The following is a 22637-nucleotide window of genomic DNA, read 5'->3' as shown; positions in this document are numbered from 1 at the left end:
TAGGAATTTTAGGTTGTTGACAAAAGATGAATGTTGTCAAATGCAGCATTCTTTGAGTCAGACGTTGTTTCTCTCCTAATTTCTATTTACAGTCCACCTGGAATGCAGCAAAGTGGAATGAGGGAAGCACAGGAAGGTGAAGGTTAACGCTCTAATTCAATTACAGAGACACTTGCCCAGGAACAATTACATAATGCAGACACTGTGGGAACAGTCCATGTCGTTACAGATAAGAAAGAAAACCGATTCTGAAACAAGGCGAATATACCGAAGCCTCAAAAAAAAGTAAAACGTAATTTATATTGCACTTATGTTTAATCCAAGGATATCTGGTTGAAGAGATATTTGTTTAATCTATGTAGTCACCAGTCTATAAAAGCAAACAAGGTCAGGTTAATCTTCTTCCAGGGATACTTTGGTTATATTTTAATGTGAAAATAATTTTTGGCTGTCAATTCAAAAGTATTGTTCCAGGGGTCAGCTTTGTGCTGTCGTGGGTAAAGCTGCCTCCTTAATGCTAGCATTCAACATGGGTGCTGGTTCACATTCCTCACATTCCATTTCCAATCCAGCTCCTGGTTAACGGCCTACAAAGAGCCAACAGAAGATGGCCCAAGCTCCTACACTCCTGGCTCCTGACTCCAACCTGACCTAGGCCACCTGGGAGCCATTCAGCAGATGGAAAAATCTCTGATTTTTAAGTAAACAAATCAGTCTTAGCATAATATAATATGATTATCATTACAATTTTCTCTGGTATTTTGGAAAGGAGCAGGACACAAACAACAGAGAGACGAAATGCGAAGATACTGCTGCATTATACATTGGCAGCCACAAATGATTCGTCTTAACTGCACTGATAGAAATCAAATATACTCAGTTATTTGAGGAAAAGCAGAGAAAATCGGAAAGCTCTTTTATGACATTATGATGATTAAAGGTTAGCTTTGATTAGTATGTCTACACTCCTAATGGAAATTAAGCATCTGGCTCTTAAGACAACTTCACTCTTCATTGCTCAGCAGCGCTGTATGCAATACACATTAAGATGAAACTTACTATAGTTTGTTTATAGCTTATTGTATAGCTCTATTCCCTTATGGTCTTTCCATTTAATCTCAGGACATCCTCTTCCAGGTTGTCTAACCATTGTTCAAGGTCAGATTGGTCCTGTTCCGGGGTCCCTCTACCCACCTCTTTGCTTTGATTTTCAGTCTTCACCTTGCCCCTTGGATTTATACCTATGAAATTTCTCAATCTGTGCTCTGTATACTAATAAAAATACTTTCAGACTAACCATCAACAAAGCGAAACCCCTGGAGCTTATTCAACATACAGAAGGTACTGCAAGCTTATTTCTTGGAAAAGATGTATCTCTTAAATGAAATGTTTCAATTACAAGCAATTAGTATTATATATTAACTGCTAAATATGAATGCTCCTTAAATTACCAGTGGAAAAATACAAATCCACTAACATTATTTTCAATGCATTGCACCTGTAATTAGGACATATCCCATTATGGAAGAAAGAATTCTGAAGCTACTGCTCAATTTGAATTCTTCTGTATTTACTAATTGAGCCATTTAAAATGACTGTTGCTGTGCTGTTGATCAGCACATCATGAAATTATAGTGTAAGCACCTTTCCCATGTAAATACATTAACAATCAGTGCCTTTCTATTCCATATCATCTTTCTTTTAAAAAATGAAGGTAAAACAAAACTGTCTTTAATATAGGAAACTGAGTTTCCAATCGATGACGGACAGCCGAAGTAAACTAATCAACTATTTTGTACTTTGTGTATCCACTTTGTTCTGGTGTGTTCTATCATCATTGTTCTTCAAACACATGACTATTCAAAGCAAGTGAGTCATATCACAAATACAGAACTGTTAAGCGTATACTGACTTGGGCTTCGAGATCTGACCTCACTGCAGGTATTTCAGCTGACCAACAATCCCACAGGGTAAAATGAAAACAGTCAATGAGATTCCCCAATTCCCTTTCTAAAAGCGACATTTCATTCAGAAAACCTCAACTTTGGAGCTCAAAATACCAGCTACTGGAAAAACAATACACATCCTGCAGCTACTTTTACAGTCAACTGCCGTGTTCAAGCACACAGCACAAGGCTGAAGACCCAAGCCAAAATCCCCAGGGGGAGGGGTCATTACACACAGGAGAGTGAGTTAGACCGACTAAATTATGTCGATCAGAAAGACCCACATGACCTGATTTTGATTATTTGGAACACAGAAATGTTGACCTGACAGATGTAGAGAGTAGAATAATGGTTACTTACAGGAGAGAGGGAATTGAGAGATTAGTAAAATGGGTCTAAGATTAAGGGCAATAAGTTCTGGTGTTTTGCACACTAGGTGTCTACAGTTAGCAATGTAGCAATGTGCTACATTTCAAATAGCTGCCTATGACCAGTTGCTATGGGTAATCAAATACCACTGCTCCTCGTGAGGTTGTGTGTCAATTTTTATTACGTGTCAGTTAAAGACAACTGAAGACTTATAAACTATAATCTTCAGCCCAAATTACTCAGTTGTGGAATCTCTGAAGGGCTAAGTGACAGAGAAGGGCAAAGAAAGACATAAAGAGCTTTACCAAGCCATGGTTGAACCTTGTTACTCCCACTTAGATAAGGGCAATGAGACATTATTTGACTATCATAAAGTAAACTAAGATAAAATACAGAAAAGAAGTAAATATTTCTGAAGAAAGGTAACAAAATCTAAGGCCAACTTTGCACAAGGGAAAAAACTGTACTCAATCAAAAAAAAAAAAAAAGACTTGTCAAAACACTAAGAGAAATAAAATAATATATTACAGGCAACCAAGACATGGAATTGTTAACAAAAATACTAAAGTAATCATGAATGAAATGTCTAAGAATATAAGACAGAGTTGGGAAAAGCTAAATGAAAACATGGAATGGAAATTGGAATATATAAAAATAAACCTAAATTTTGTAAAGTAAAAAAAAATTACTGAAACCAAATAGTCATGTTTAGAAGCAGAATGGAAGCAAAAAGAATATATGACTAGTGAACCAGAAAAGAAAGAGTGATAAGAAAAATATAAACTAAAGTAAAACGAGATTACAACAAGGAAGAAGAGATAGGAAAGACTGTAAAAATAGGAAACTCAGAAAAGGTCCAATATAAATGAAAATGAACTCAGTGGAAGAGAAAAGGAGTGAAAATTGCAGGGCAGTAAAACATGGGAGATGATTTTGCAAGACTTACAAATCTATAATTTATACATTCAAGAAGATCAGAAAAATCCAAGCATGCTAAACACAAAAAAGCTACTTCTATCCAAAAAGACTGAAACCAATAAAACTATGTAATATCTAGAATCTTAGAAAAGCATCCAAGAAAAAACATTCTAAATGAGGAAGGAAATTCAAAGCCATTCAAACCGTAAGCCTAAATACCGTGTTATATAGGGGAAAGGGGATTTTCTGCATATTGTACGAAGCAGAAATTCTTTACCTATCAGTAACCCATAGCAAATTAGGGCAAAGAAAACAGAGAAAAAAGGGACAAACACCAAACAGAACTTTAATATTTCAAAATTCATGTTCAATGGTGTACATATGTCAATTAAAACACAAACTGGCTCAATGGACTAAAAATAAATAAGAAACATTTTGGGGGATAGTGTTGTGGTATAGTGGGTAAAACCACTAACTTGTAATCCAGTATTCTATATGAAAGTTGATTTGAATCCCAGGTGCTCTATTTGCAACCCAGCTCCCTGCAAATGGCCTGGAAACATGATCCACGTGTTTTAGCCCCTGCCACACATGTGGACCACTCAGAAGAAGCTCCTGGCTCCTGGTTTCCGCTTGGCACTGTCTGGTCTCTGTGGCCATCTGGGAAGTGAACCAGCAGATGACACATCTGTCTCTCTGCAACTTGCTCTCTCTCTAACTCGACACGCAAATACATAAATATTAACAAAAATAAAACATGTTCAATTCAGTTACGATATTCCTGGTAGGACAAGTGTAAAAAGACAAAAATATATCTGCAAGACAGAACTCAATGGTAAGCAGAGGGGGCTCTAGTGAAGGGTGAAGCTCATTTTAGAGCCAAAAAACTGTCACATTCAGAGAGACATCAAGTATTGATAAAGAGTCCAATCACTAAGAGGACAAGAATTCTAAAAGTATAAATACATATCAAATTGTAGAAAAACACATAAAGCAAGGACAGAAAGAAAGACAAGTCTACAAATACAGAGACCTTGATCCTACCTTTCTAAAATAGAATAACTAGACAGCAAATCAGTAACAATAGTGAAACACTGCACCTATCAGGAACAAGTCAACATTTCCAGAACATTCTATCCAACTTAGCAGAATGCATATTCTTCTCAAATATTCCTGGAATACAGAGGCAGACCATATCCCACTCATAAACAAGCCTCAGTGCATTGAAACAAAATCGTATCGAGTGTGCTCTCCACTGAGGCTAAGATTAAACTAGAAATCAGTAAAGGAGATAAACAAATACCTAAACTCTCAGCAATTTCGTAAGGGAAAGTGCAATATATATGTATATATATATATACAATATTTTTATTTATATATATATACTTACATACATATATATATATATATAAACAAAAAGAAGAGAAGTAAACTACACTAAAAACTGCATACATTGAACTGAAACTGAAACAGAACACATCAAAATTCATGGGACAAGGTTAAAGAAGTACTGAGAGGCCAGGCCGCTGTGGTGCAGTGTGATAAGCCTCCGTTTGTAACACTGGTGTCTCATATGAACACTGGTTGGAGTCCCAGCACCTGAAAAAATGTCTTTTTCTTTTTAAAGCTTTTATGATGTGGGAATGCAACTTTTCTTTTTTTTTCTTCCCTCCTTCCCTCCCTGCCTTCTCTCTTTCCTTCCTTCCTCCCTTTCTTTTCTTTTTTTAAACCCCCCTCCTCTCTCTTTCTTTCTGTTTATCCATCATTATTGCAAAAGCAGACATACACAGACGGAGACACAGAAAGATCTTCTGTCTGGTGGTTCACTCCCCAAGTGGCTGTAGTGCTTCTGGGTCTCCCATGCAGGTATAGGCATCAACAGCCTTCCCTGGTCACATGCAGGGAGGGGGGCTGTAGTGGAGCATCTGGGACACAACTGGCACCCACATGGGATCTCGGCGTGTGTAAGACAAGGACTTTAGACACTAGGCTAATGCACCAGGCCCACCTAAATTTCGAATTCAGCTCTCTATTAATTTGCCTGGGAAAGTGGTGGAAGACAGTCCAAGTGATTGGAACCTTTCACTGAAATAGGAGACTGGATGGTTCCTGTCTTCCTGGTTCAGCCTGGTCCAGCCCTGGCCTCTACAGCCATTTGGGAAGTAAATCAGAAACACTTCTCTCTTTATACTCCAAATTGCACACAAATGCACGAATAGTCAAATAAATAAAGTTCTCATTTCAAGAAATAAAAGAATAAAGCTGATTTTCAGAATCAAAGAAAAACAAGTAGTTCAGTATTATTGTTAGGATGAATATATTTATCTCTCGAAAGCTCTAAGCCGAACACTTTCCTTCCAGCTCCACAGGAGAGTGTTAAGAACTGGGTTTTTGGTTGGGGAGATAATTAGATTAGGACATCAGAAGAAAAATTAGAGCAAGGCATTCAGTAATGAATTCTGATCATAATAAAATTCAGAATTAACAATGAAATATCATTAGCAGAGCCCATGTGTTTGGAAATTAAGCAATACAGTTTTAAATGACTCATGGGCCAAAGACAAACATTACAGTTCAAATTAGTAAACTGAATGAAAATATTGCATATCAAAATCCTTAAGGGCCCAGCATCATAGCTTAACAGGTTTCTGCCTGGGGTGCCAGCATCCAATATCAGAGCTGATTACTGTCTAGGCTACTCCGCTTCTGATCCAGCTCCCTGCTTCTGCATGCGAGAGAGCATCTGGGAATGGCCCACATACTTGGAGCACTGCCCCCCAACATGGGAGACCCAGAGAGTATTCCTGACTCCTCGGCATCAGCTTGGCCCATCCCTGACTGCTTTGGCCACTTAGGTAGCAAACCAGTGAACTGAAAGCACTGAATGACAGCAATCTGCCTTGCTCTTTTAAATAATCCTTATGGATACAATTAGTAAATTACATAGTGGGACATCTTTAATCTTAGAAGTTTATATCAGGAAAAAATGGACAAGGTGAAAGTCAGTAATCAAACCACTGATTTATGATACTAGAAAAATTTAAAAGATACTAAATTCAACAACATGGGGACGGTATTGTGCACAGTGGATAAAGCCATGGCCAGTGGTAATAGCCTGTTACGTGAGTGCTGGTTTGTGTCTCACTTGCTCCACTTCTAAACCAGCTCCCTGCTATTGACGCTGGAAAAGCAATAGAAGATAGACTAAATATTTGGGACCCTTGACCTGACATGGGAGACCCGGAGAAATCTCTTGGCCCTGCCTAGTCCTTAAGGCCACTTAGGAAAACATTTGTAGATGGGAGGTTGATCTTTATCTTTGCCTCCGTTTCCACCTGTCCCCCACCACATGACTCTCTTTCGAACAAACAAATATATCACTAAAAAATAAATTCAACAATACCAATGGAAGAAAATGATAAGGATTAGAAATCATGAAAACAGATACCACATGTAAAACAGAAAAATCAAGGAAACCAAGAGTTCAAATTCAGCTTCTTTGAAATAAGAAAACTGAATGATCTCTAAAAACGAATCAAAAAAACCTGAATGAACAACATCATGGTTTTATTGCACATGACAGTTTGGAAATGTCAAACCTGCTCATGGAAATAGATGGTTCATCTAGTTTTTATTATTGTATCTCTTTCCAACCATAGGACTTGGAAATGTATTAGGTAAAAAAAAATAATCTAAACGATCCAACAAAAGAATCAGTTAAGAAATGGGCGATGGTAATGAGCAGACAGACACTTTTCAAAGAAACAAATTCAAATGGCTAACCGACATGAAAAATCACTCAAACTCCCTAGCAATAAGGGAAAATTAAATAAAAACAACAGAGAGGTTCCACTTAGCTCAAGTAACATTGGCCCACATAAACTACCAACAACACCTGCTGGCGAAGATGTGGGGAAAAAAGCACCCTACTCCACTGCTGGTGGGAATGCAGGCTGGTGCAGTCACTGCAGAAGTCTGGAAGTCCAAGTCCGTATGGAGAATACTCAGGCAATTAAAGATTCACCTGCCATATGGCTCAGCAATCCCACTCCCGGGAATACACTCAAAGGATCTGATACATGAGAAAGCATCCCTGTATTCATTGCAGTACAATCAACAATTGCAAAAACTTGGAAACAAGCTACATGCCCACTGACAGAGGACTGGATAAACTGTGGTTCATCTATTCTACGGAGTACTACTCAGCTATTAAAAAGAAGGAAACACAATTGTTTGCAGCCAAATGGACTGACCTAGAGACCATTATGAAATGAGCCAATCCCCAAAGATCAGATGTCACATGTTTGTTCTGATATAATATAGCTTCCATCAAAAATCCCGTTGCTAAAATGGGTAGGGGCTGTTTCGCTCATCTTCTGATTGAATGGCTCTCGTGATTCAATTTGCAGTTTTGTAGTGTCAAGTCATTTTATAATCCCTCTTTATTTGTAACTCTCACAGTAAGTTCTTGTGACTCATTAATTGATCATCCATAAGAGAAGGACTGTTTGTAAAAGCTTGAGACTGTAAATGTCCATTTCAACACTGTTTTGCTACATATCATGAGGAATGAAGGTTGAGTTTTTAATTGTAATTCCTTCAACACCACAAGGGTCGCGCAGTAGCATCTATTCCTACAAGATTTTCGATTTCCTTTTTCACCACTCTTGTGATGCATTTTTATTTTTGTAGCATGTTAACTTCATGTTGATGAAAATTTATTATTTTCACCTGTTTTACTTTATTATTTTCACAGTGGACTGTGCTCACTGTTTCTGTGGTTTAGGGATATGTAATGGAAGGGTAGCAGGGACGGACAGGCTCAGCTATGGAGACAAAGTGCTGTGTCTCTATGCATACAGACCAGAGATGGACTCCAGTGGAACAATAAATCCTAACAGTAAGATGATGGACTCACTGACAGTGTCCATGCCTGCATTGTTGGGAAACGCTTCAATAACAACACGATGGACTTGTGAGTATGCATGAAGGACATCCATTGTAAAACTAGAGGGGAAATCAATGGCAGGGGGGTGGGTGGGGAGGGACCTTGGGGAAGTGCACAGACAACCCAGAGCCTATGGCACTAAAACATAAAATAAAATAAAATATTTTTAAATATAAAAAACCCATCTATATCACTTTCAAACAAATAGATCATTCCCACCCCAACAAATGTACACATCATATAATATTTCTTCATTGTTCAGTTTGATCAACTTTAATTCATATATATCCTGAATATGGACTGTGAAAAGATAAGTTTTTACCAGGAACTAATTTGCTTGATCTTAACAGGTAGGTTTGTGCTTAAGTAGAACTGAGTAACTGGTTTAATGATTTCTGGCTAGAAGGGATAATAGGTAGTTAGAGTCTGATCCTGTTGGAATGAGAAAAAGAGAACGTCTCTTTGAAAGTGTACAGGATGGCCATTTCCCCCAATAACTGCCCTTAGAAAGGCAGTGAGGAAGCAGCGATTGCACCCTTCTCACGATTTAGCTTGTCATGAGAACAGGAGGAAGCTACCAGTCACCCTCCTGCTGTCTTCATTTCCAGCAAGTTCCACAGGACTGGAATGCTGGCCCACTGAGTTCTGCTTCCCCAGCCTCTGGTTGTGAGCTGATGTTGTATGATTTTCTGCCCCAGCCTGTGCTTCAGAGATTCTATCTCCGCCAGATTTCTGGGTTTTCCTCTCTTGGAACTCTGTACTCCTGATTGCTGTGGCAGATTTGCACACCAAAAAGATTAATTTTTTTAGAATGTAACAAGTTTTAATAATTTGACATTCATTTTCGAAGCAAATGTTACATATCTATGTATATAAACACACATATATCTACACGTCCATACACCTGTGTCTGTGCTTGGGCAACTTTTTGATATTTGAGTCAGTAATGTAAAAAAGGAAGAAAAGATCATTTGAATACTAAAATTAAGACACATGATATAGAATCTGGGTGTCAGATAGTGTGAGAATTCAATTTGATTGGCTCTACTTAGAAATTCCTGATTCATTTGGAATGAGCACTGGTACTGGAAGATTACTGGGTGAAATTCAACATAAACAAGAAGAAACGCACCAAACAAAACGTGGAAACTTGTTAATTCCATTAACAGCTACATCAGATCTCGTGCAATTCCACACTGTAGAAAAAAGTTACCTTTCAAGCCGATTTTCCAAATCACAGAGTGAAATATAAAAATAATCAAGTCCTGATTTTTTTTTTTACTGTAAAAGATGAAAATTAAACAAAAACTTTCAAGAATGATCAAGAACTTTGGTAGGTTACACATTCGAAAATACAGTGAGTTTATGGGAGAGTATCCCCACTCTGAACGGCATCTAAGAGACTCTTCATCACAGGATGTGGGAAGGCTCATTTTTCGAGGCACGAGCTGCACCTTGCTCTGTGGAATTTTCCCCCTTCTTCCTATTCAAAATCAATTGTTCCTCCTTCTGGGCTTCCAACAACACAGTGCCTGTGCTTCTTCTAGAAAGCCAGTATCTCCTTCCTTAGGCTGTGTGCCGCTCCTCTCCCTAACAAGGTGACCTCCACAAACTCACTACCTTTATTTATTCCTCTTCTCTCAAAAATAGCCAACTGACACAGGTTGAGCATGGAGTAATTAAAAGCATCAGTTACATGCATCTTTCTGGGTTAACAGCTTGAGGTAAGCAACTAACATAGATTTTCCAGAATCTAATCTTGTCTTAAAATTTAGTGTTCTTTAGTACTATATGAACATGCATGGATCTATAGAGCCATATGTTCTCATTTATTTATCAACAAAAATAATGTGCAAATAAAAATAGTGATCATATCAAGAAATTCTCAAGACACAGACACAGGTCATGGGACATTTTGCTATTATAGAATCATTGATGGTATGACTGCAAATGTCTTCAATTTTAAATCCTGCAAAGTTCTACTTGTAGAGAAAAGTATTGAGGGGTCTATATGTAAATTCACATGAGAGTTAACTGAAGGCATTGCAAAAAACTGGATTACAGATATCTTACCATGTAACTTTCTGCCTGCAGATCCCTTCTACTCAAAAATTGTCATGACTCAGTAGGTCTGGGAAATAGTCTCTGTTAGAGTAATGAGGTAAAAATGCCGGCTTAAAAGTTTGCCAGTTGGCATTCGCTTTTGGGCATCATGGTACGACTGGAGAGTATTAAAAAACAACAAGAGTAACACTACTGAGAGCCTAAGGGGAAAAAACAGATCAAAGAATTCAATAAAATAAGGTTCCCCCTTTCTGGCACTGACTTTTACAGTAATACAACCAATTGGTACACCTTCTTTTGGCTAGACAGAATGTTAAGCAGGGGGATTCTTTAGTGAAACAAACATGTATTACATTACATTTCCTTTCATTACATAAAAGTAACTATAAGATTATGCTACAACCATGCCATTGTTTTTTTACTTGCAATTGCATTTTAGGATAATTGTTCATTTTATTTCAGTGAAAAAAGATTTATGTGCCAAAGGAAACTGAACTATCTCTATTCAAATGAAAACTACTGAGTTTGATAATTCCTAGAGTTTGTACGTCTGATTAATTTTTTCAAGGATAATAATGAAACTACTTAAGAGCTGCAAAACAATATATTAAAATTCTCTCTGGTGTTTGGGGGAGGTGTAAAAACTATGAATACTAAGTTGGAAAATGATAAGTAGAGCCCTCATCTGCATAAATAATTGGGACACCTGCACACAGCACAGTTTTGCATTTGGGGAAGGAGAAAGGGTTAGCTTTCCAAAATTTTAGCTGTTGGTTCTACAGGTTTTTTTTTTTAAGTGGAAAATTTTGGAACATCTCAGGACTAAAAATTAAATGTGATGACTCTAAGTGCCTTAGGAGAACAACACTGCCCTTGCAACAAGTAACTCACAAATCAACCACATTTAAAAACACATCATAGTCAAAATGTGATCAAACTTTTATCAAAGTTGCCAATTAGATGAATGTTCTGATGAATGGCATGAAAATACGAACCCGTCAACAAAACACTGATCCTACATTTGTACAACTAGACGTTACATGTTTCATGTTTTGTTCATGTTAGGTACTTCAATCGTGCAGGTATTTTGCCATAAATGATTCCATTGATCCCTTCTAACCAGCAGATAGTATGGAAAACATTTGCACAGTAATGCGTGTGACAACCTGTGAAGTCAGATTCAGCCCAAGTTCCTCTAACTACAATATTATGTAGACAAATGTAGCTATAAATGCATGTTGGTTAGAATTTAAAACGTTTATAAAACTTCCTCCAATGAATAGTGGTAACATATTTGGAAAGGTAACACATCACTCTTTTCTTGGGTACCTTTTTCAAATTTAGGAAGAGACTGTACTATGATGAGAAGGAATCCTATCTGGCTCTCTGGCATTGAGAATATATTGGAAGAAGGACAGGATGTAGGTCATTTTGATTATTTAGGAGGAAATTAAAATATGTATAAGAAACTGGCTAACTTTTGCAGAACACCTTGGTTAATCTTATAGCCCCTGGAATCATGCACTGCCTTTTTTCCCCCTTCTGTTTCTTAAATAAAACTCGCTTCCCCAAGGCAAGCTTTACATTTGTTTAAAATGGAAATACCATTTCTACAGGGTAAGTATGCTCATATGATTAGAAATTTAATGTGTATAGCACGCCTCCTGGCCTGGTACACAGTTCATGCTCAATCAATATTAGCTATTTCTGTTATTTAAACAGAATTGGTGCATGCAGAAGTCCACAATGTCCTGCGCACAAATTTGGAATCATAAGATTCTTTACAGTAAGCATTAAGATCACTTCGAAGTGTTAGCAGTGCTAATATTTGAAATATTTCAGCACAATGAATTCAGAACAAATATATTCAATATTTAAATTCAGATTTAAAAGATGCAGTTCTTTCACGTGGATAGGCTAGAGTTAGGTAATTCATCACTTTTCGGAACAGAGGATTATTATGTTCTTAAAGATTATCATATATTTCTACACAGTTGGGAAAGGGTAAAATCATGCCATTCTGAATACCTCGTGACTTTTGGAAAGGTTAACTTTAGCTCAATATTGACTTTTTACATATTTCCATACTAGGAATCTGAGATCCTAATCATGAAAATCATGTTGAACTGTTTCTAAATTTAAAAACAAAACATGTTTATAGTGTCACTTTGCAGATGTCAAGAGTTTAAGAAAGGGAAGATAAAATGGAAAATGGGGAAAATGAAGGCATATACTAGCAAATGAAGCAACTTGGAAGCATGCTGTGAATAGTTTATGGAGTACATTGCATACCATGATGCATTAAAATATGCCTGGAAATTATCTGACATTTCTCCCATGACTGAGTGGAATGCTTTAAACCTTCCTGGAACCAGGTCAGCCTGGAGGGTCTACATGCAGTAATGATAGTGAGTGACATCAGAGCCTAAGTTTGTAGAGCCTCTGCGTTTCTTGGCTATTCCAACTGGGAACTAGCTACAATAGAAGCTGCCATGTGGAGAACTATTGTTACGATGTGGAGTGAGACAATGAGCGGGGTAGGGGAAGGACAGGAAGCAAGAGAGAAGAAGAGAAAATGAGGGAAAGAGAATTGAGGAGCCCGGCTGTTTTGAGCTTTTAGTTCAGGTGGCAGACTTTTTTTTTTTTTTCAAATTAAAAAGCCTTGAAGACGACGCGAATGCCTGTCAATGACTATAATTTATGGAAGACTCCGGGTTTTTCAACTAAGTCTTTCAAATCCCAGATTTGTGAGTAAAGAAACGATTGCCATTACTGTAAGCGACTGCTGTGCAGTGCTTGCTACACACTAATGAATAGCCACAATAAAGTGGCCTCACAAGTGAGCTAATCATATCACACACTCATTAACATGACTTACACGCACGTGAAGTTCCTAATTTGCTTGTTTTCAGTTAATATATTCTTTAGATACCAGAGGGAGATATTCAGAACAGCTGGTAAATTTATAGTATATAATCTCTCTATGTATATACCTACTGAGCATCTTCTATAAGCAGTGCAATATCGTAGGCTCCCAGGATACATCACTGAATAAGATGGCATACAAACTCACCATTCCAAAACTTCATGAGACACCCAACAAATAAGGAAATACGTAGAAAATAATTCCAACTGCTTTCGTGATAAGAAGAACCACTATTTCATAGTGTGGGAATTAGAGATAGGGAAGATATTTTCCAGCAGGTGCTATTTGAAAATTGACACCCCGGGCAGAAAGAATGGCAATACATTAAGTTCTCAGATATGTAGACTAAGAAGGCAAATGCGGCTTAAGCAGCATAAGAGAGAGGCTTCCAGAGTAATGATGAGATTTTTTTCTAAGTATTTTAAAACTCCGAGAGACAGAGTTATAGAGAGAGGGAGAGATGAAGAAGGTGAGGTCTTCCCTCCACTGATCCATTCTGCAAATGTTTCCAGCAACTGAGGTTGGTCCAGGTCAAAGCCAAGAGCTTGGAACCTCTCTGGGACCTCTGGTATGGGTGGCAGGAGACCAAGCACCCTGGGCATCTTTCTCTTTCAGGGCTCATTAACCAGGAGCTAGATTAGAAGAGAGGCAGCTGGAATTCAAACCGGGTTCTCATGTGGATTGCTGACATCACAGTCTACAGCTTAACACGCTGCACCACAACACCGGCTCTGGTGGTGAGAACTGCCGTTCTGGGAGACATGGAATATATGGGAGGCATTTCATCAGGCAAATGAAATGATTTTAATTACGTTAGCTCTAGCATGTTAGGTACTGAAAAAGGCACATGTCATATTATTCCTGAGTGCCTAGAAAGAAAAGTTTCCCTGTTTGGTCTTGATCCTAATTTAACCGGAGCTAAGGTGGCATCTCCCCATATGTTCCACCTGTCTTTTTAAGAACCTCTGTATTTCCATTTGACAAGGATGGAGGCAGCACTCAAAACAAGCTTAGCAGCCACAGACTGAACTTGGCAAAGAAATAATTGACTTAGGGGCAGAACCTGCCCCCCAATGCACACAAGACACATACAAAACACCATTAGCAGTATGATCTCAACTATGAAACGCTCTCTTCTCTCTCATTAATAACATCTGTAGTTCTTTTTCTTTGAGTAATTACAGGCACAGTTCTGTTTACTAGAGCAGCCTACACAGCACTATCTAACACAGTGGATGAATACCTAAAGGAGAGGCTGAAGTGAGAAGATTGTAAACAAAAACTCTATTTTCACCTACCACGGAGATACTTTGTACAGGGTAACAGTAGACCTGAAAAAGAATGATTAGATTCATGCCTATTCTGAAGGTACAGCCACACTAAAAATGTTAACCTAGTTCTTCTCTCTCTCTCTCTACACACACACACACACACACACACACACACCTGTGAAAAAAACCAGATGCTAAAATACACATTTACAGTTTTAATTCTGTCTGGGATTATAATCCAAAGAATTCCAGAAAAATCCAAACACACCTGCAGAATTTTCAAAGGAACAGGGATAAACTTCATTCTAGAAGTTTTATGTTTTATAGGCAACTAAGGGTCAAGGAAAAGTCACAAACCAAATTTGATTAAAAGATGGTTTTGGAGAAAATTGCCAACTGCTGCTTCTTCAAAAATTCCAGATACAGAAAATTGAGTTTGCTTATTTCATCTCAATCCTATTGTGGAGTTTTCCACAGGATCCACTAGAGTTTTTAAGTATTTCAATGCAATAGTCTGTGTCTGACATTTGAATAGACCAAAATTTGTGTAGTAACAGGGCAGATGTTATTCATGAAACTCGTGTGCTCTCGTTGAGTTTAGGGATATTTTCAGCAATCCTGTGTAGGTCCCATGGTGAAGGAGAGGAGGCTCATCCTAGGCTGTATGTTGGTAGTAGCTTGGAGGACAGAGAGAGGGAGAAACGGTCAGGACAGAGGGATAGGCATTTAGTCAAAGATGCTCAAAGTCATAGATTATCAAGGGACTCCCAGAAGACCTGCATCAATGAAAGCTTCTTACACCACACAGGTGTGCATAGCTTCCAGGGAGGGGAACTGTGGGAACCCTCTGATATGCCACACAAGTCAAGAGGCAATGTTTTACACAGAAAGAATGTCTATGCAGCATCCAAGCCAGCATGGTCAGCACCTATCAGGTTTGGTGCAAGGTAGTCTGTGGATTTGGAGAAGGACAGATGACAGCCAAGAAACCACACACTCCCCTTCCCACTTTCCAACTTCAGCTTTCCTGTCCAATGTAGATCCAAACTTGGGGCAGAATAAAATTTCACATTTAATCAGATTTAGAGACTTTAACATTTTACCCTGTGCATCCAAAACACCGGAGTAAATGTGCTTGCAAATGGCATGTGCCGTGCAGCTCTCAACGAGAGCTTGCCTAACACAGTATCACTCAGCATAGTGCAATTTCTGATTGAAAAGAAACAAAAGAACTTCTAAATAGAGAGCATCACAGCAACAGAAGGGCTTGAACAAGAATGACATGCCATCTAAGAGGAACCTGCAAAGCATGGAGTGCAGGAAACCAAGCACGGGAGTAAGAAATCTACCTATGTTTTTTAAGTTATGTGAAGAGCTAGAGCATATACCTAGAATTCTGCTACTGTCTGCATCCCACACTCGTATTCTGTACCTGGGTGGTCTCAAATGGGATGGGAGTTATCTGAACAAAATACCCCTGTGCTTGCTCAGAAACCAGGGCTGTAGAGAGCCTGATTTAATTACAGGAAAGAATGTGAGAAAACAAACCTAGAGTTCTATTTCAACTGCATTCATGATACAGTTACTCAGAGATACTGCAAAGGGCTACAAATTCAGTAGACTTAAAATTTTTTTTCTTTGATATAATAAAAAGAAAACTATTACCCTTAACTGAATTTTTTGACCTCTGTGCACAGAATTCAGAAGCCTCATATTTCTGCAACAGTTTTTCTCCCCATAGCTAAAACCTGGACTCTTTGACTAAGGCTACTTCCATATTTTGAGAGATGGCATTTAAACTCGATTTTATGAATGCCATAGGGGAGAATTGCCACTGGTGACAGAATAAGATTAGACAGACTCACACTTCAGGGGAATTAAATACATACAAAGATATTATAGACCAGAGACATGCACTTGCAGGCCTTTGTTTTAGGGCATTCATGTCATAGTTTGAAACTTTCCTTTGTAACAATACAGATGAAAACTGAGTGTAGAAACACACATTCATTCTTGGAGCATGCATGTGCTGTGCTTTGAGTTCATCTTCCAATAAGGATGCCTGGGCAATAGAGGAACTCAATCCAAGACATTTTGTTGGCTGTGCATGAGTTCAACGCTGCAAATGATCCTGTCACATAAAACCAGGTGCAGAGTGTGATTTTTTTTTTCCTATTGCATCCCTGCCCTTGATACAAGCATGGAATAAAAGTCTATGCATTGCATCTCTACTGCTGAAGCGTAGGTGTTTCGATGCTCCCATTATTTTCACGATATATTAAGTGTTTTAATCAGTTTTTTCATGATGGCGGTGATGATGAAATCCCTCAGGTAAGTAGCTTTGTAAAGGGAACACAAGTTTATTTAATCCAGTATTTCATGAGATCAAATCCAAGACTGAGTTGTCTTACAGGCAAGGCCTCAGATAAGGGTGGCAGAAGGCAAATGCAGGGCATCTACAGGGAGAGGATCATATAACCATCCGGGATCTCAGAGAGAAAACTGCTGCCCCAACCCAGGCACTTATACCCCACCTCTACTGACTATGACCCTGCAAGGCCCACCCCCGGACACTGCCACTGGGTGTGGTTAGCATGCTGTTGGCACTACTGATCCAGGATGTTGAAATTAAGTGTTCTTCATGAATTCAGGAACAAAAGCCTACAAAGATGCAGCAGGCAGATAATTTCAGGGCTATGTGGAAAAGCAAGTGCTTACAAAATCAAACAAAAGAGAAATAGACTCTGATGATTATACAGCTTCTAAATTTTTACTTTTAATTTGTTTTGGAGTAGAAAAAAATCCTACTCATCAAGACAAGGTATACAATGAGCCTCAAGCAATCAAAACAAACATTTATTTAGAGTAGAAAGCCACCTTTTTCCACTAATGAATCCTATATTTTCATTCACTCCTACGTGTAATGTGTCTTATAGTTCTATCTACCTTACAGATTGTGCAACCCTTGAAGGGAAGGGATTATTACGGTTAACCTGTACAGGACATAATTTCTGAGCCCTAAGCATATGGGAGTCTTCCAGAAAGAGTTAAGTGAAACACATGACATTGTATTGGTCCAGAATATTCAGTCATTTCCCCACTGTAAGAGTTCCTAAATTAGAAGCCATCTTATATACTTACCCTCTCAGAGCTGCTGCAACTTACACACAGCAGTTGTGATCTGCTTGGAAAGAAAATTTCAACTACTCTAAGTCTGAGTTATCAATGTACTTAGTGACACAAAGAAAAATATTGCATAGAAAACCATACTCAGGAAAGTTCAGAAGATGAAAACAGCTAGAATTCTAAATTCCACTACAAAGTCTTAGAAAACGCCAGATCGCTTTATTTTGCCTTTATTCCTCTTTTTATATATGCCAGTGAGCATTTTTTTTTAAAAAGCACACATGCAAACAAATTTTAAAAAGCTCAATAACATTCACTCTTGCAAGAAGATGGTATGTTTTGCTTATATAATGATAATTTGATAGTGCAACTTGCAGTTAATAATATATTGTCTATAATTCTGTGGCACACGGTAAACTTTTCATAATACATCATAATATCTTTCAGTGTTTTAGTAAAATTTATTTTTATTAAGTGGCGTATTTACTTGAAATGATAGCAAATAACTAGGCTCACTAAGACCACCATAACCTATGTATGAGCTCAACTGTTATTCTTGATTCACTCAGTTATGTTTTTGCTTCCATCAAAATGCACCAACATGAATAATTTCCATACGCATGTTCAGCAGGTTCGTTAGGGAAGCAGATGCTTGTTTTACCTTCACATCCCACCCTCCATTTCAGGACCACATCAACGAATGAGATGGTGGCCCATCACCTTTGCATATCCTTCACGTCCTCCAAAGTGGATGGGCATCCCTGTGCCAGAGTACCATACCATTTTGCAGCAGCCACAACTGAACACTGCTGTTACTACTGATTAGGAACTCAAATTGCACTTTCATTCCTCACTTACTGTTTGCTTTTTCTTTTGTCAACTTTCCAGGTCTTTGTCCAATTTTGGTCTATCAAATCTCTACTCAGCCTCATACAAATATCTTGAGAAATTTCTTAACAGTCTTAGCAAAGATATTGTAATACCTTTCCAAAAGTTCTACCGCTTTTTCTTTGTCAAATAACATACCATGTGACTATCAATATATTTCATTTCCTCTGTTTAATAATGTAACTATTCAGAACAATGTAACACTTTATAGATCATTGTCTGACTTCAAAATCTGAATCCCTGCTTGTAACAGGGTTCAATAAGTGCTTAATAAACATCATATCAGTAAATTCTCCAAGTCCTTAATGCACAATATATACTAAAATGCTTTATGTTCTAGGTTGCACTATACTATTAAAAATGCCAGGGGCTGGTGTTGTCGCATATTAGCTTAACCTTCTAGGCCTATAATGCTAGCATCCCATATAGGCACTATAGTTCAAACCCTGTTGCTCAAAATCTGATCCAGCTCCCTGATAATGTCCCCGAGAAAGTAGCAGAAGATGGCACACAGACTTGGCCTCCAGTCATTCACATGGGAGATCCGTGAGGAGCTCCTGGCTCTTGGTTTCAGCGTGGCCTGCCTCTGGCTGCTGTGCTTATTTGGGAAGTGAAGCAACAGATGAAAAGCTCTCTACCTTTTACTCTCTCTCACTCTCTCTCTCTGTAACTCTGCTTTTCAAATAAATTAAATAAAACAGAAAGAGTTCTTATAAAAAAAATCAAAGATATCACTAAGAAAATACATGTGTTGTAAAAACTATCCAATGCAAATATAAAGTACTATTATTAAAATCTAGAAAGTATGTGCTTCAATGGTAACTAGCTACCATCCTCTTATTGAAATGATATTCCTCATAGATAGGTATGCAATACTTGTAGAAATGATATTATACAAGATGCATTATTTTCTTTGTGGAGCCTGGTTAATACAGGACTCTATCGTGATCTCTTAGCAAACTTACCTCTCACAATGATGTTGGTGGACTTTTTTGCAGGGTTTCCCACATTATTATTGGCAATACAGCTGTAAGTACCGGCATCATCCGAGGTGATGGCAGGTATGGTCAAAGTCCCTCCGTTCAAAACAATCTTTTCAGGTAGAGTCCCAAAGGACCTAACCCAGGTGAGAGAAGGTGCAGGCTCTCCTCCTGTTGTAACACACACTAATGTTATGGCCTCTCCAGGATTTACAACTATAGGATCATCCACCAAGAGCTTAATTGACGGAGATGCTAAAAAACATAAACAAAAGAACATGCACCTATTTAGATATACTACAACTGGCATTAGACAGCCTACTTTACATCCATTCCTTTAAGCATAGTAAACATTCTCTTCTGCTGAAAGCTCATGGATTACTCATATTTAAACATTTGATGATTTTTAATTAAATGATACAAATATCTAGCACTCCATTAAAAGTTTCATACCTGACAAGGGGAATTAAAATATATGTTTAATTTTAATTATTTTTGAGGTTTGAATAGTAACAGGTTAAAGTTTTATAACCAAACAGCTTTCACTATTTTAATGATGATATTCACCTTCTGTTTTTTTTAAATCATTCTCAATAGAGAAATGACAGCTCTCTAGTCATTGTGTTTTCATAGTGAAGATGGTCACTGTTAAAACACTCTTTTATCATTTGAGGAGAAATATTAACTTTTCTTGCCACCCTCAATTAGCCAAGTAAGAGATAAAGACCTAGACCAGAACTGTTTTCATTGTAGAGTGGGCTTGATATTTTATTATTGAAAGAACAATAAGATCATTGAAATTCATTCATCATACTTTATCTCTAACTCTTCTAGCACAACGTTTAGGCAGCAAGATGTCATAACCATTTCTTTGGAACTTAGAAATATTTAAGAGCTCACACACAGATACCAAACCATTCTTGGCACTACTTTTATTGCTAGATCATGAAATTCCTCAGAGAAAATTACTTAGTTGCCATATTTCAGCCTAAAAACCCTAGGAAAAATACCCATTTAATAAAAATTATTATAGCCTTTTCATCAAACACATAGCAGAAACCTCACAAATGCTACCTTTACACATGACACATTTTTTCCCCTGTGTATGTTTCATTGTTAGCGTAAATAAAACACTTGTAAATAAAAAATGGGGCAAAAGCATTCAATCAGCATTTCAGTTAATACATTCTGAAATATGTTATGTCAAAATTAACATTATACTGTTTGAAATCAGTTTGCTTAGAAATATTCAAGCTGCTCAGTTGTACTGTTTGATTTCTTAAGATATTAACCTCAGCTTTCAATTGAGCATTATTCAAATGATCAATGTTGGATCCCCATATTGTTCAATATAACTTCTTCTATCCTTTAAAAAAATGCCAGAAGAAAATAATAAAAAATCATATTATGGTTTTGCAGATAAGATACGGAGTACCTTTACAACCTTTTAAATTATTACTGTTGTATGCTGTCTTTTCTAACATCATTTCAAATCCTTTGGGAAATTAAAAATGTCATAACATTGGCCCTTCTGAGGCATTTGGTTAAATTACAAAGATTTATGGTTAAAACTACTGGGAAATGCATACAGCAGAAATAAAATGCAAAAAGTACCACAGTACCATAAAAAGAACATACACCCTTAGATAACATCGTTGAACAGACAGAAGAGAGAGCTAATCAAGTATTGGGAAATGAGACAACATTCTTAATTATTAATATAGCACTACGAAGAGGTGAAGGAAATCCCTACTGCCTCTTCTGAAACAATCAGTATAAATCATACATAAGCATTTGGTTGAAATACAATTACAGATGCTCCAACTGTCATAGCATATTGCAAAACTTTAACTTATTTACATAACATTTGAGCCAATTTAAAAGGCCCACGGCTTGAAATGGTCACTGATTGCATTTACTTGGACTATGGAAACACCTGGGTTACACTAAGCCAAGGAACATTTGGCAGGGGACATTGACTGCTAGAAGGATGATTGTTTCCTCTTCGATATCATGAGCAAAGCTCAAGAAGATTCTGAGCTACAATAACGGCACACGAATAATAATAAGATCGCTGTCTTAATAATGCAGAACATTAGTAAACATTTTTTTCCCCAAAACTGAAATGAAAACAGGAAATGTTCAGGTTAGCCCCACTGAGAGCATGAAGGTAAAAATAGACCAAGTAGAAACACAAAATGGCCAATAATTTCAATTCTTTAAGAATATTCAGATGTAATCTTTAAATGTCCAAAAGGTGAAACACTGTACTTTTTTTTTTATGATATTGTCTGCTTTTGACTCCAAAATTATCAGCTTTTTATAACTTGCAAAACTTTCTATATTCATCAAACTTAAGTACAAATCATGTCTTGGAGGAAAAAAAAATAACCTATGGGAAAGACTCAAAAATATTTTTGTCTATAAAATATTTTAGACAATTTCATACTGAAAGGCAAGTATGCCTAAGCTTTAGGCATAAAGGACTCTCAGTTAGTCACCTCTTTCCTTCCAGGCTTTCCACTACACTGCATATTATCAAGTTCAAACCAGCATGGCTCATCAGTCAGAAGTCACGTGCTATGGTGCCATATGAAGCTGGCTGTGACGGCTCAGTGGTCAAACCCTGACTTGCATAGAATAAGACCTGTGGGTTCGAATCCTGACCCCGTATCATACCAGAGCTTCGTGTGCTTGACAAGGGTTTTCACTTCTGAATTCACTCTTTGAGAGAACTCATTCTGACTAATTTTTCATTTATTTGCATTTGCCACTGCTGCTTCCATTGCTCACAGCCTGGCATGCAGTAGATACTTAAGAAATACCAGCAAGGCAATCAGGAGAAAAGTAAATAAATGGTTAGTGTGAAATGTTTCATCACTATGAAATATAATCGTTCTGACTGATTATGGCAAAGATATTTAAGATCATTTTGACTTCCTGAGGTCTTACATCATGAAACCTTATTTACAGGTTTATCACATTTTAAGGAAAAATAATGCTAAGTTTACAATGTCCCAAAAGTACCAAAAAACACACTAAATGCAATTGTTACATGGCAGTTGTCACATAGATTTGACGTTACTGTATAAGCATACAAACAGTCCAGTATGCTGCTCGTTCCATGTGACCTGAATGGTTGACAGATGCTAGGCAGAGAGCATCGATTCTAGACACATAACTGGTAGGATGGATGGAAAA

General features: G+C 37.6%; 1 protein-coding gene across 2 annotated transcripts in view; it reads right to left on the bottom strand.

Annotated features, from left to right (window-relative positions):
- The window catches only part of MDGA2 (MAM domain containing glycosylphosphatidylinositol anchor 2), a 665568-nt gene that overhangs the window by 177356 nt on the left and 465575 nt on the right, over window positions 1-22637 (bottom strand). For both annotated transcript variants that reach the window (XM_040969572.1, XM_040969573.1), the window contains exon 6: window positions 19422-19691. In XM_040969572.1, coding sequence (XP_040825506.1) covers window positions 19422-19691 — 270 coding nt within the window. The remainder of the gene's footprint in view (window positions 1-19421; window positions 19692-22637) is intronic.

This window comes from Ochotona curzoniae, unplaced genomic scaffold (genome assembly GCF_017591425.1).
Source record: "Ochotona curzoniae isolate NIBS_2020 unplaced genomic scaffold, NIBS_Ocur_1.0 scaffold_4701, whole genome shotgun sequence".
In the NCBI taxonomy this organism is placed as follows: domain Eukaryota; kingdom Metazoa; phylum Chordata; class Mammalia; order Lagomorpha; family Ochotonidae; genus Ochotona; species Ochotona curzoniae.
This window is presented reverse-complemented; position numbering and strand designations above follow the sequence as displayed.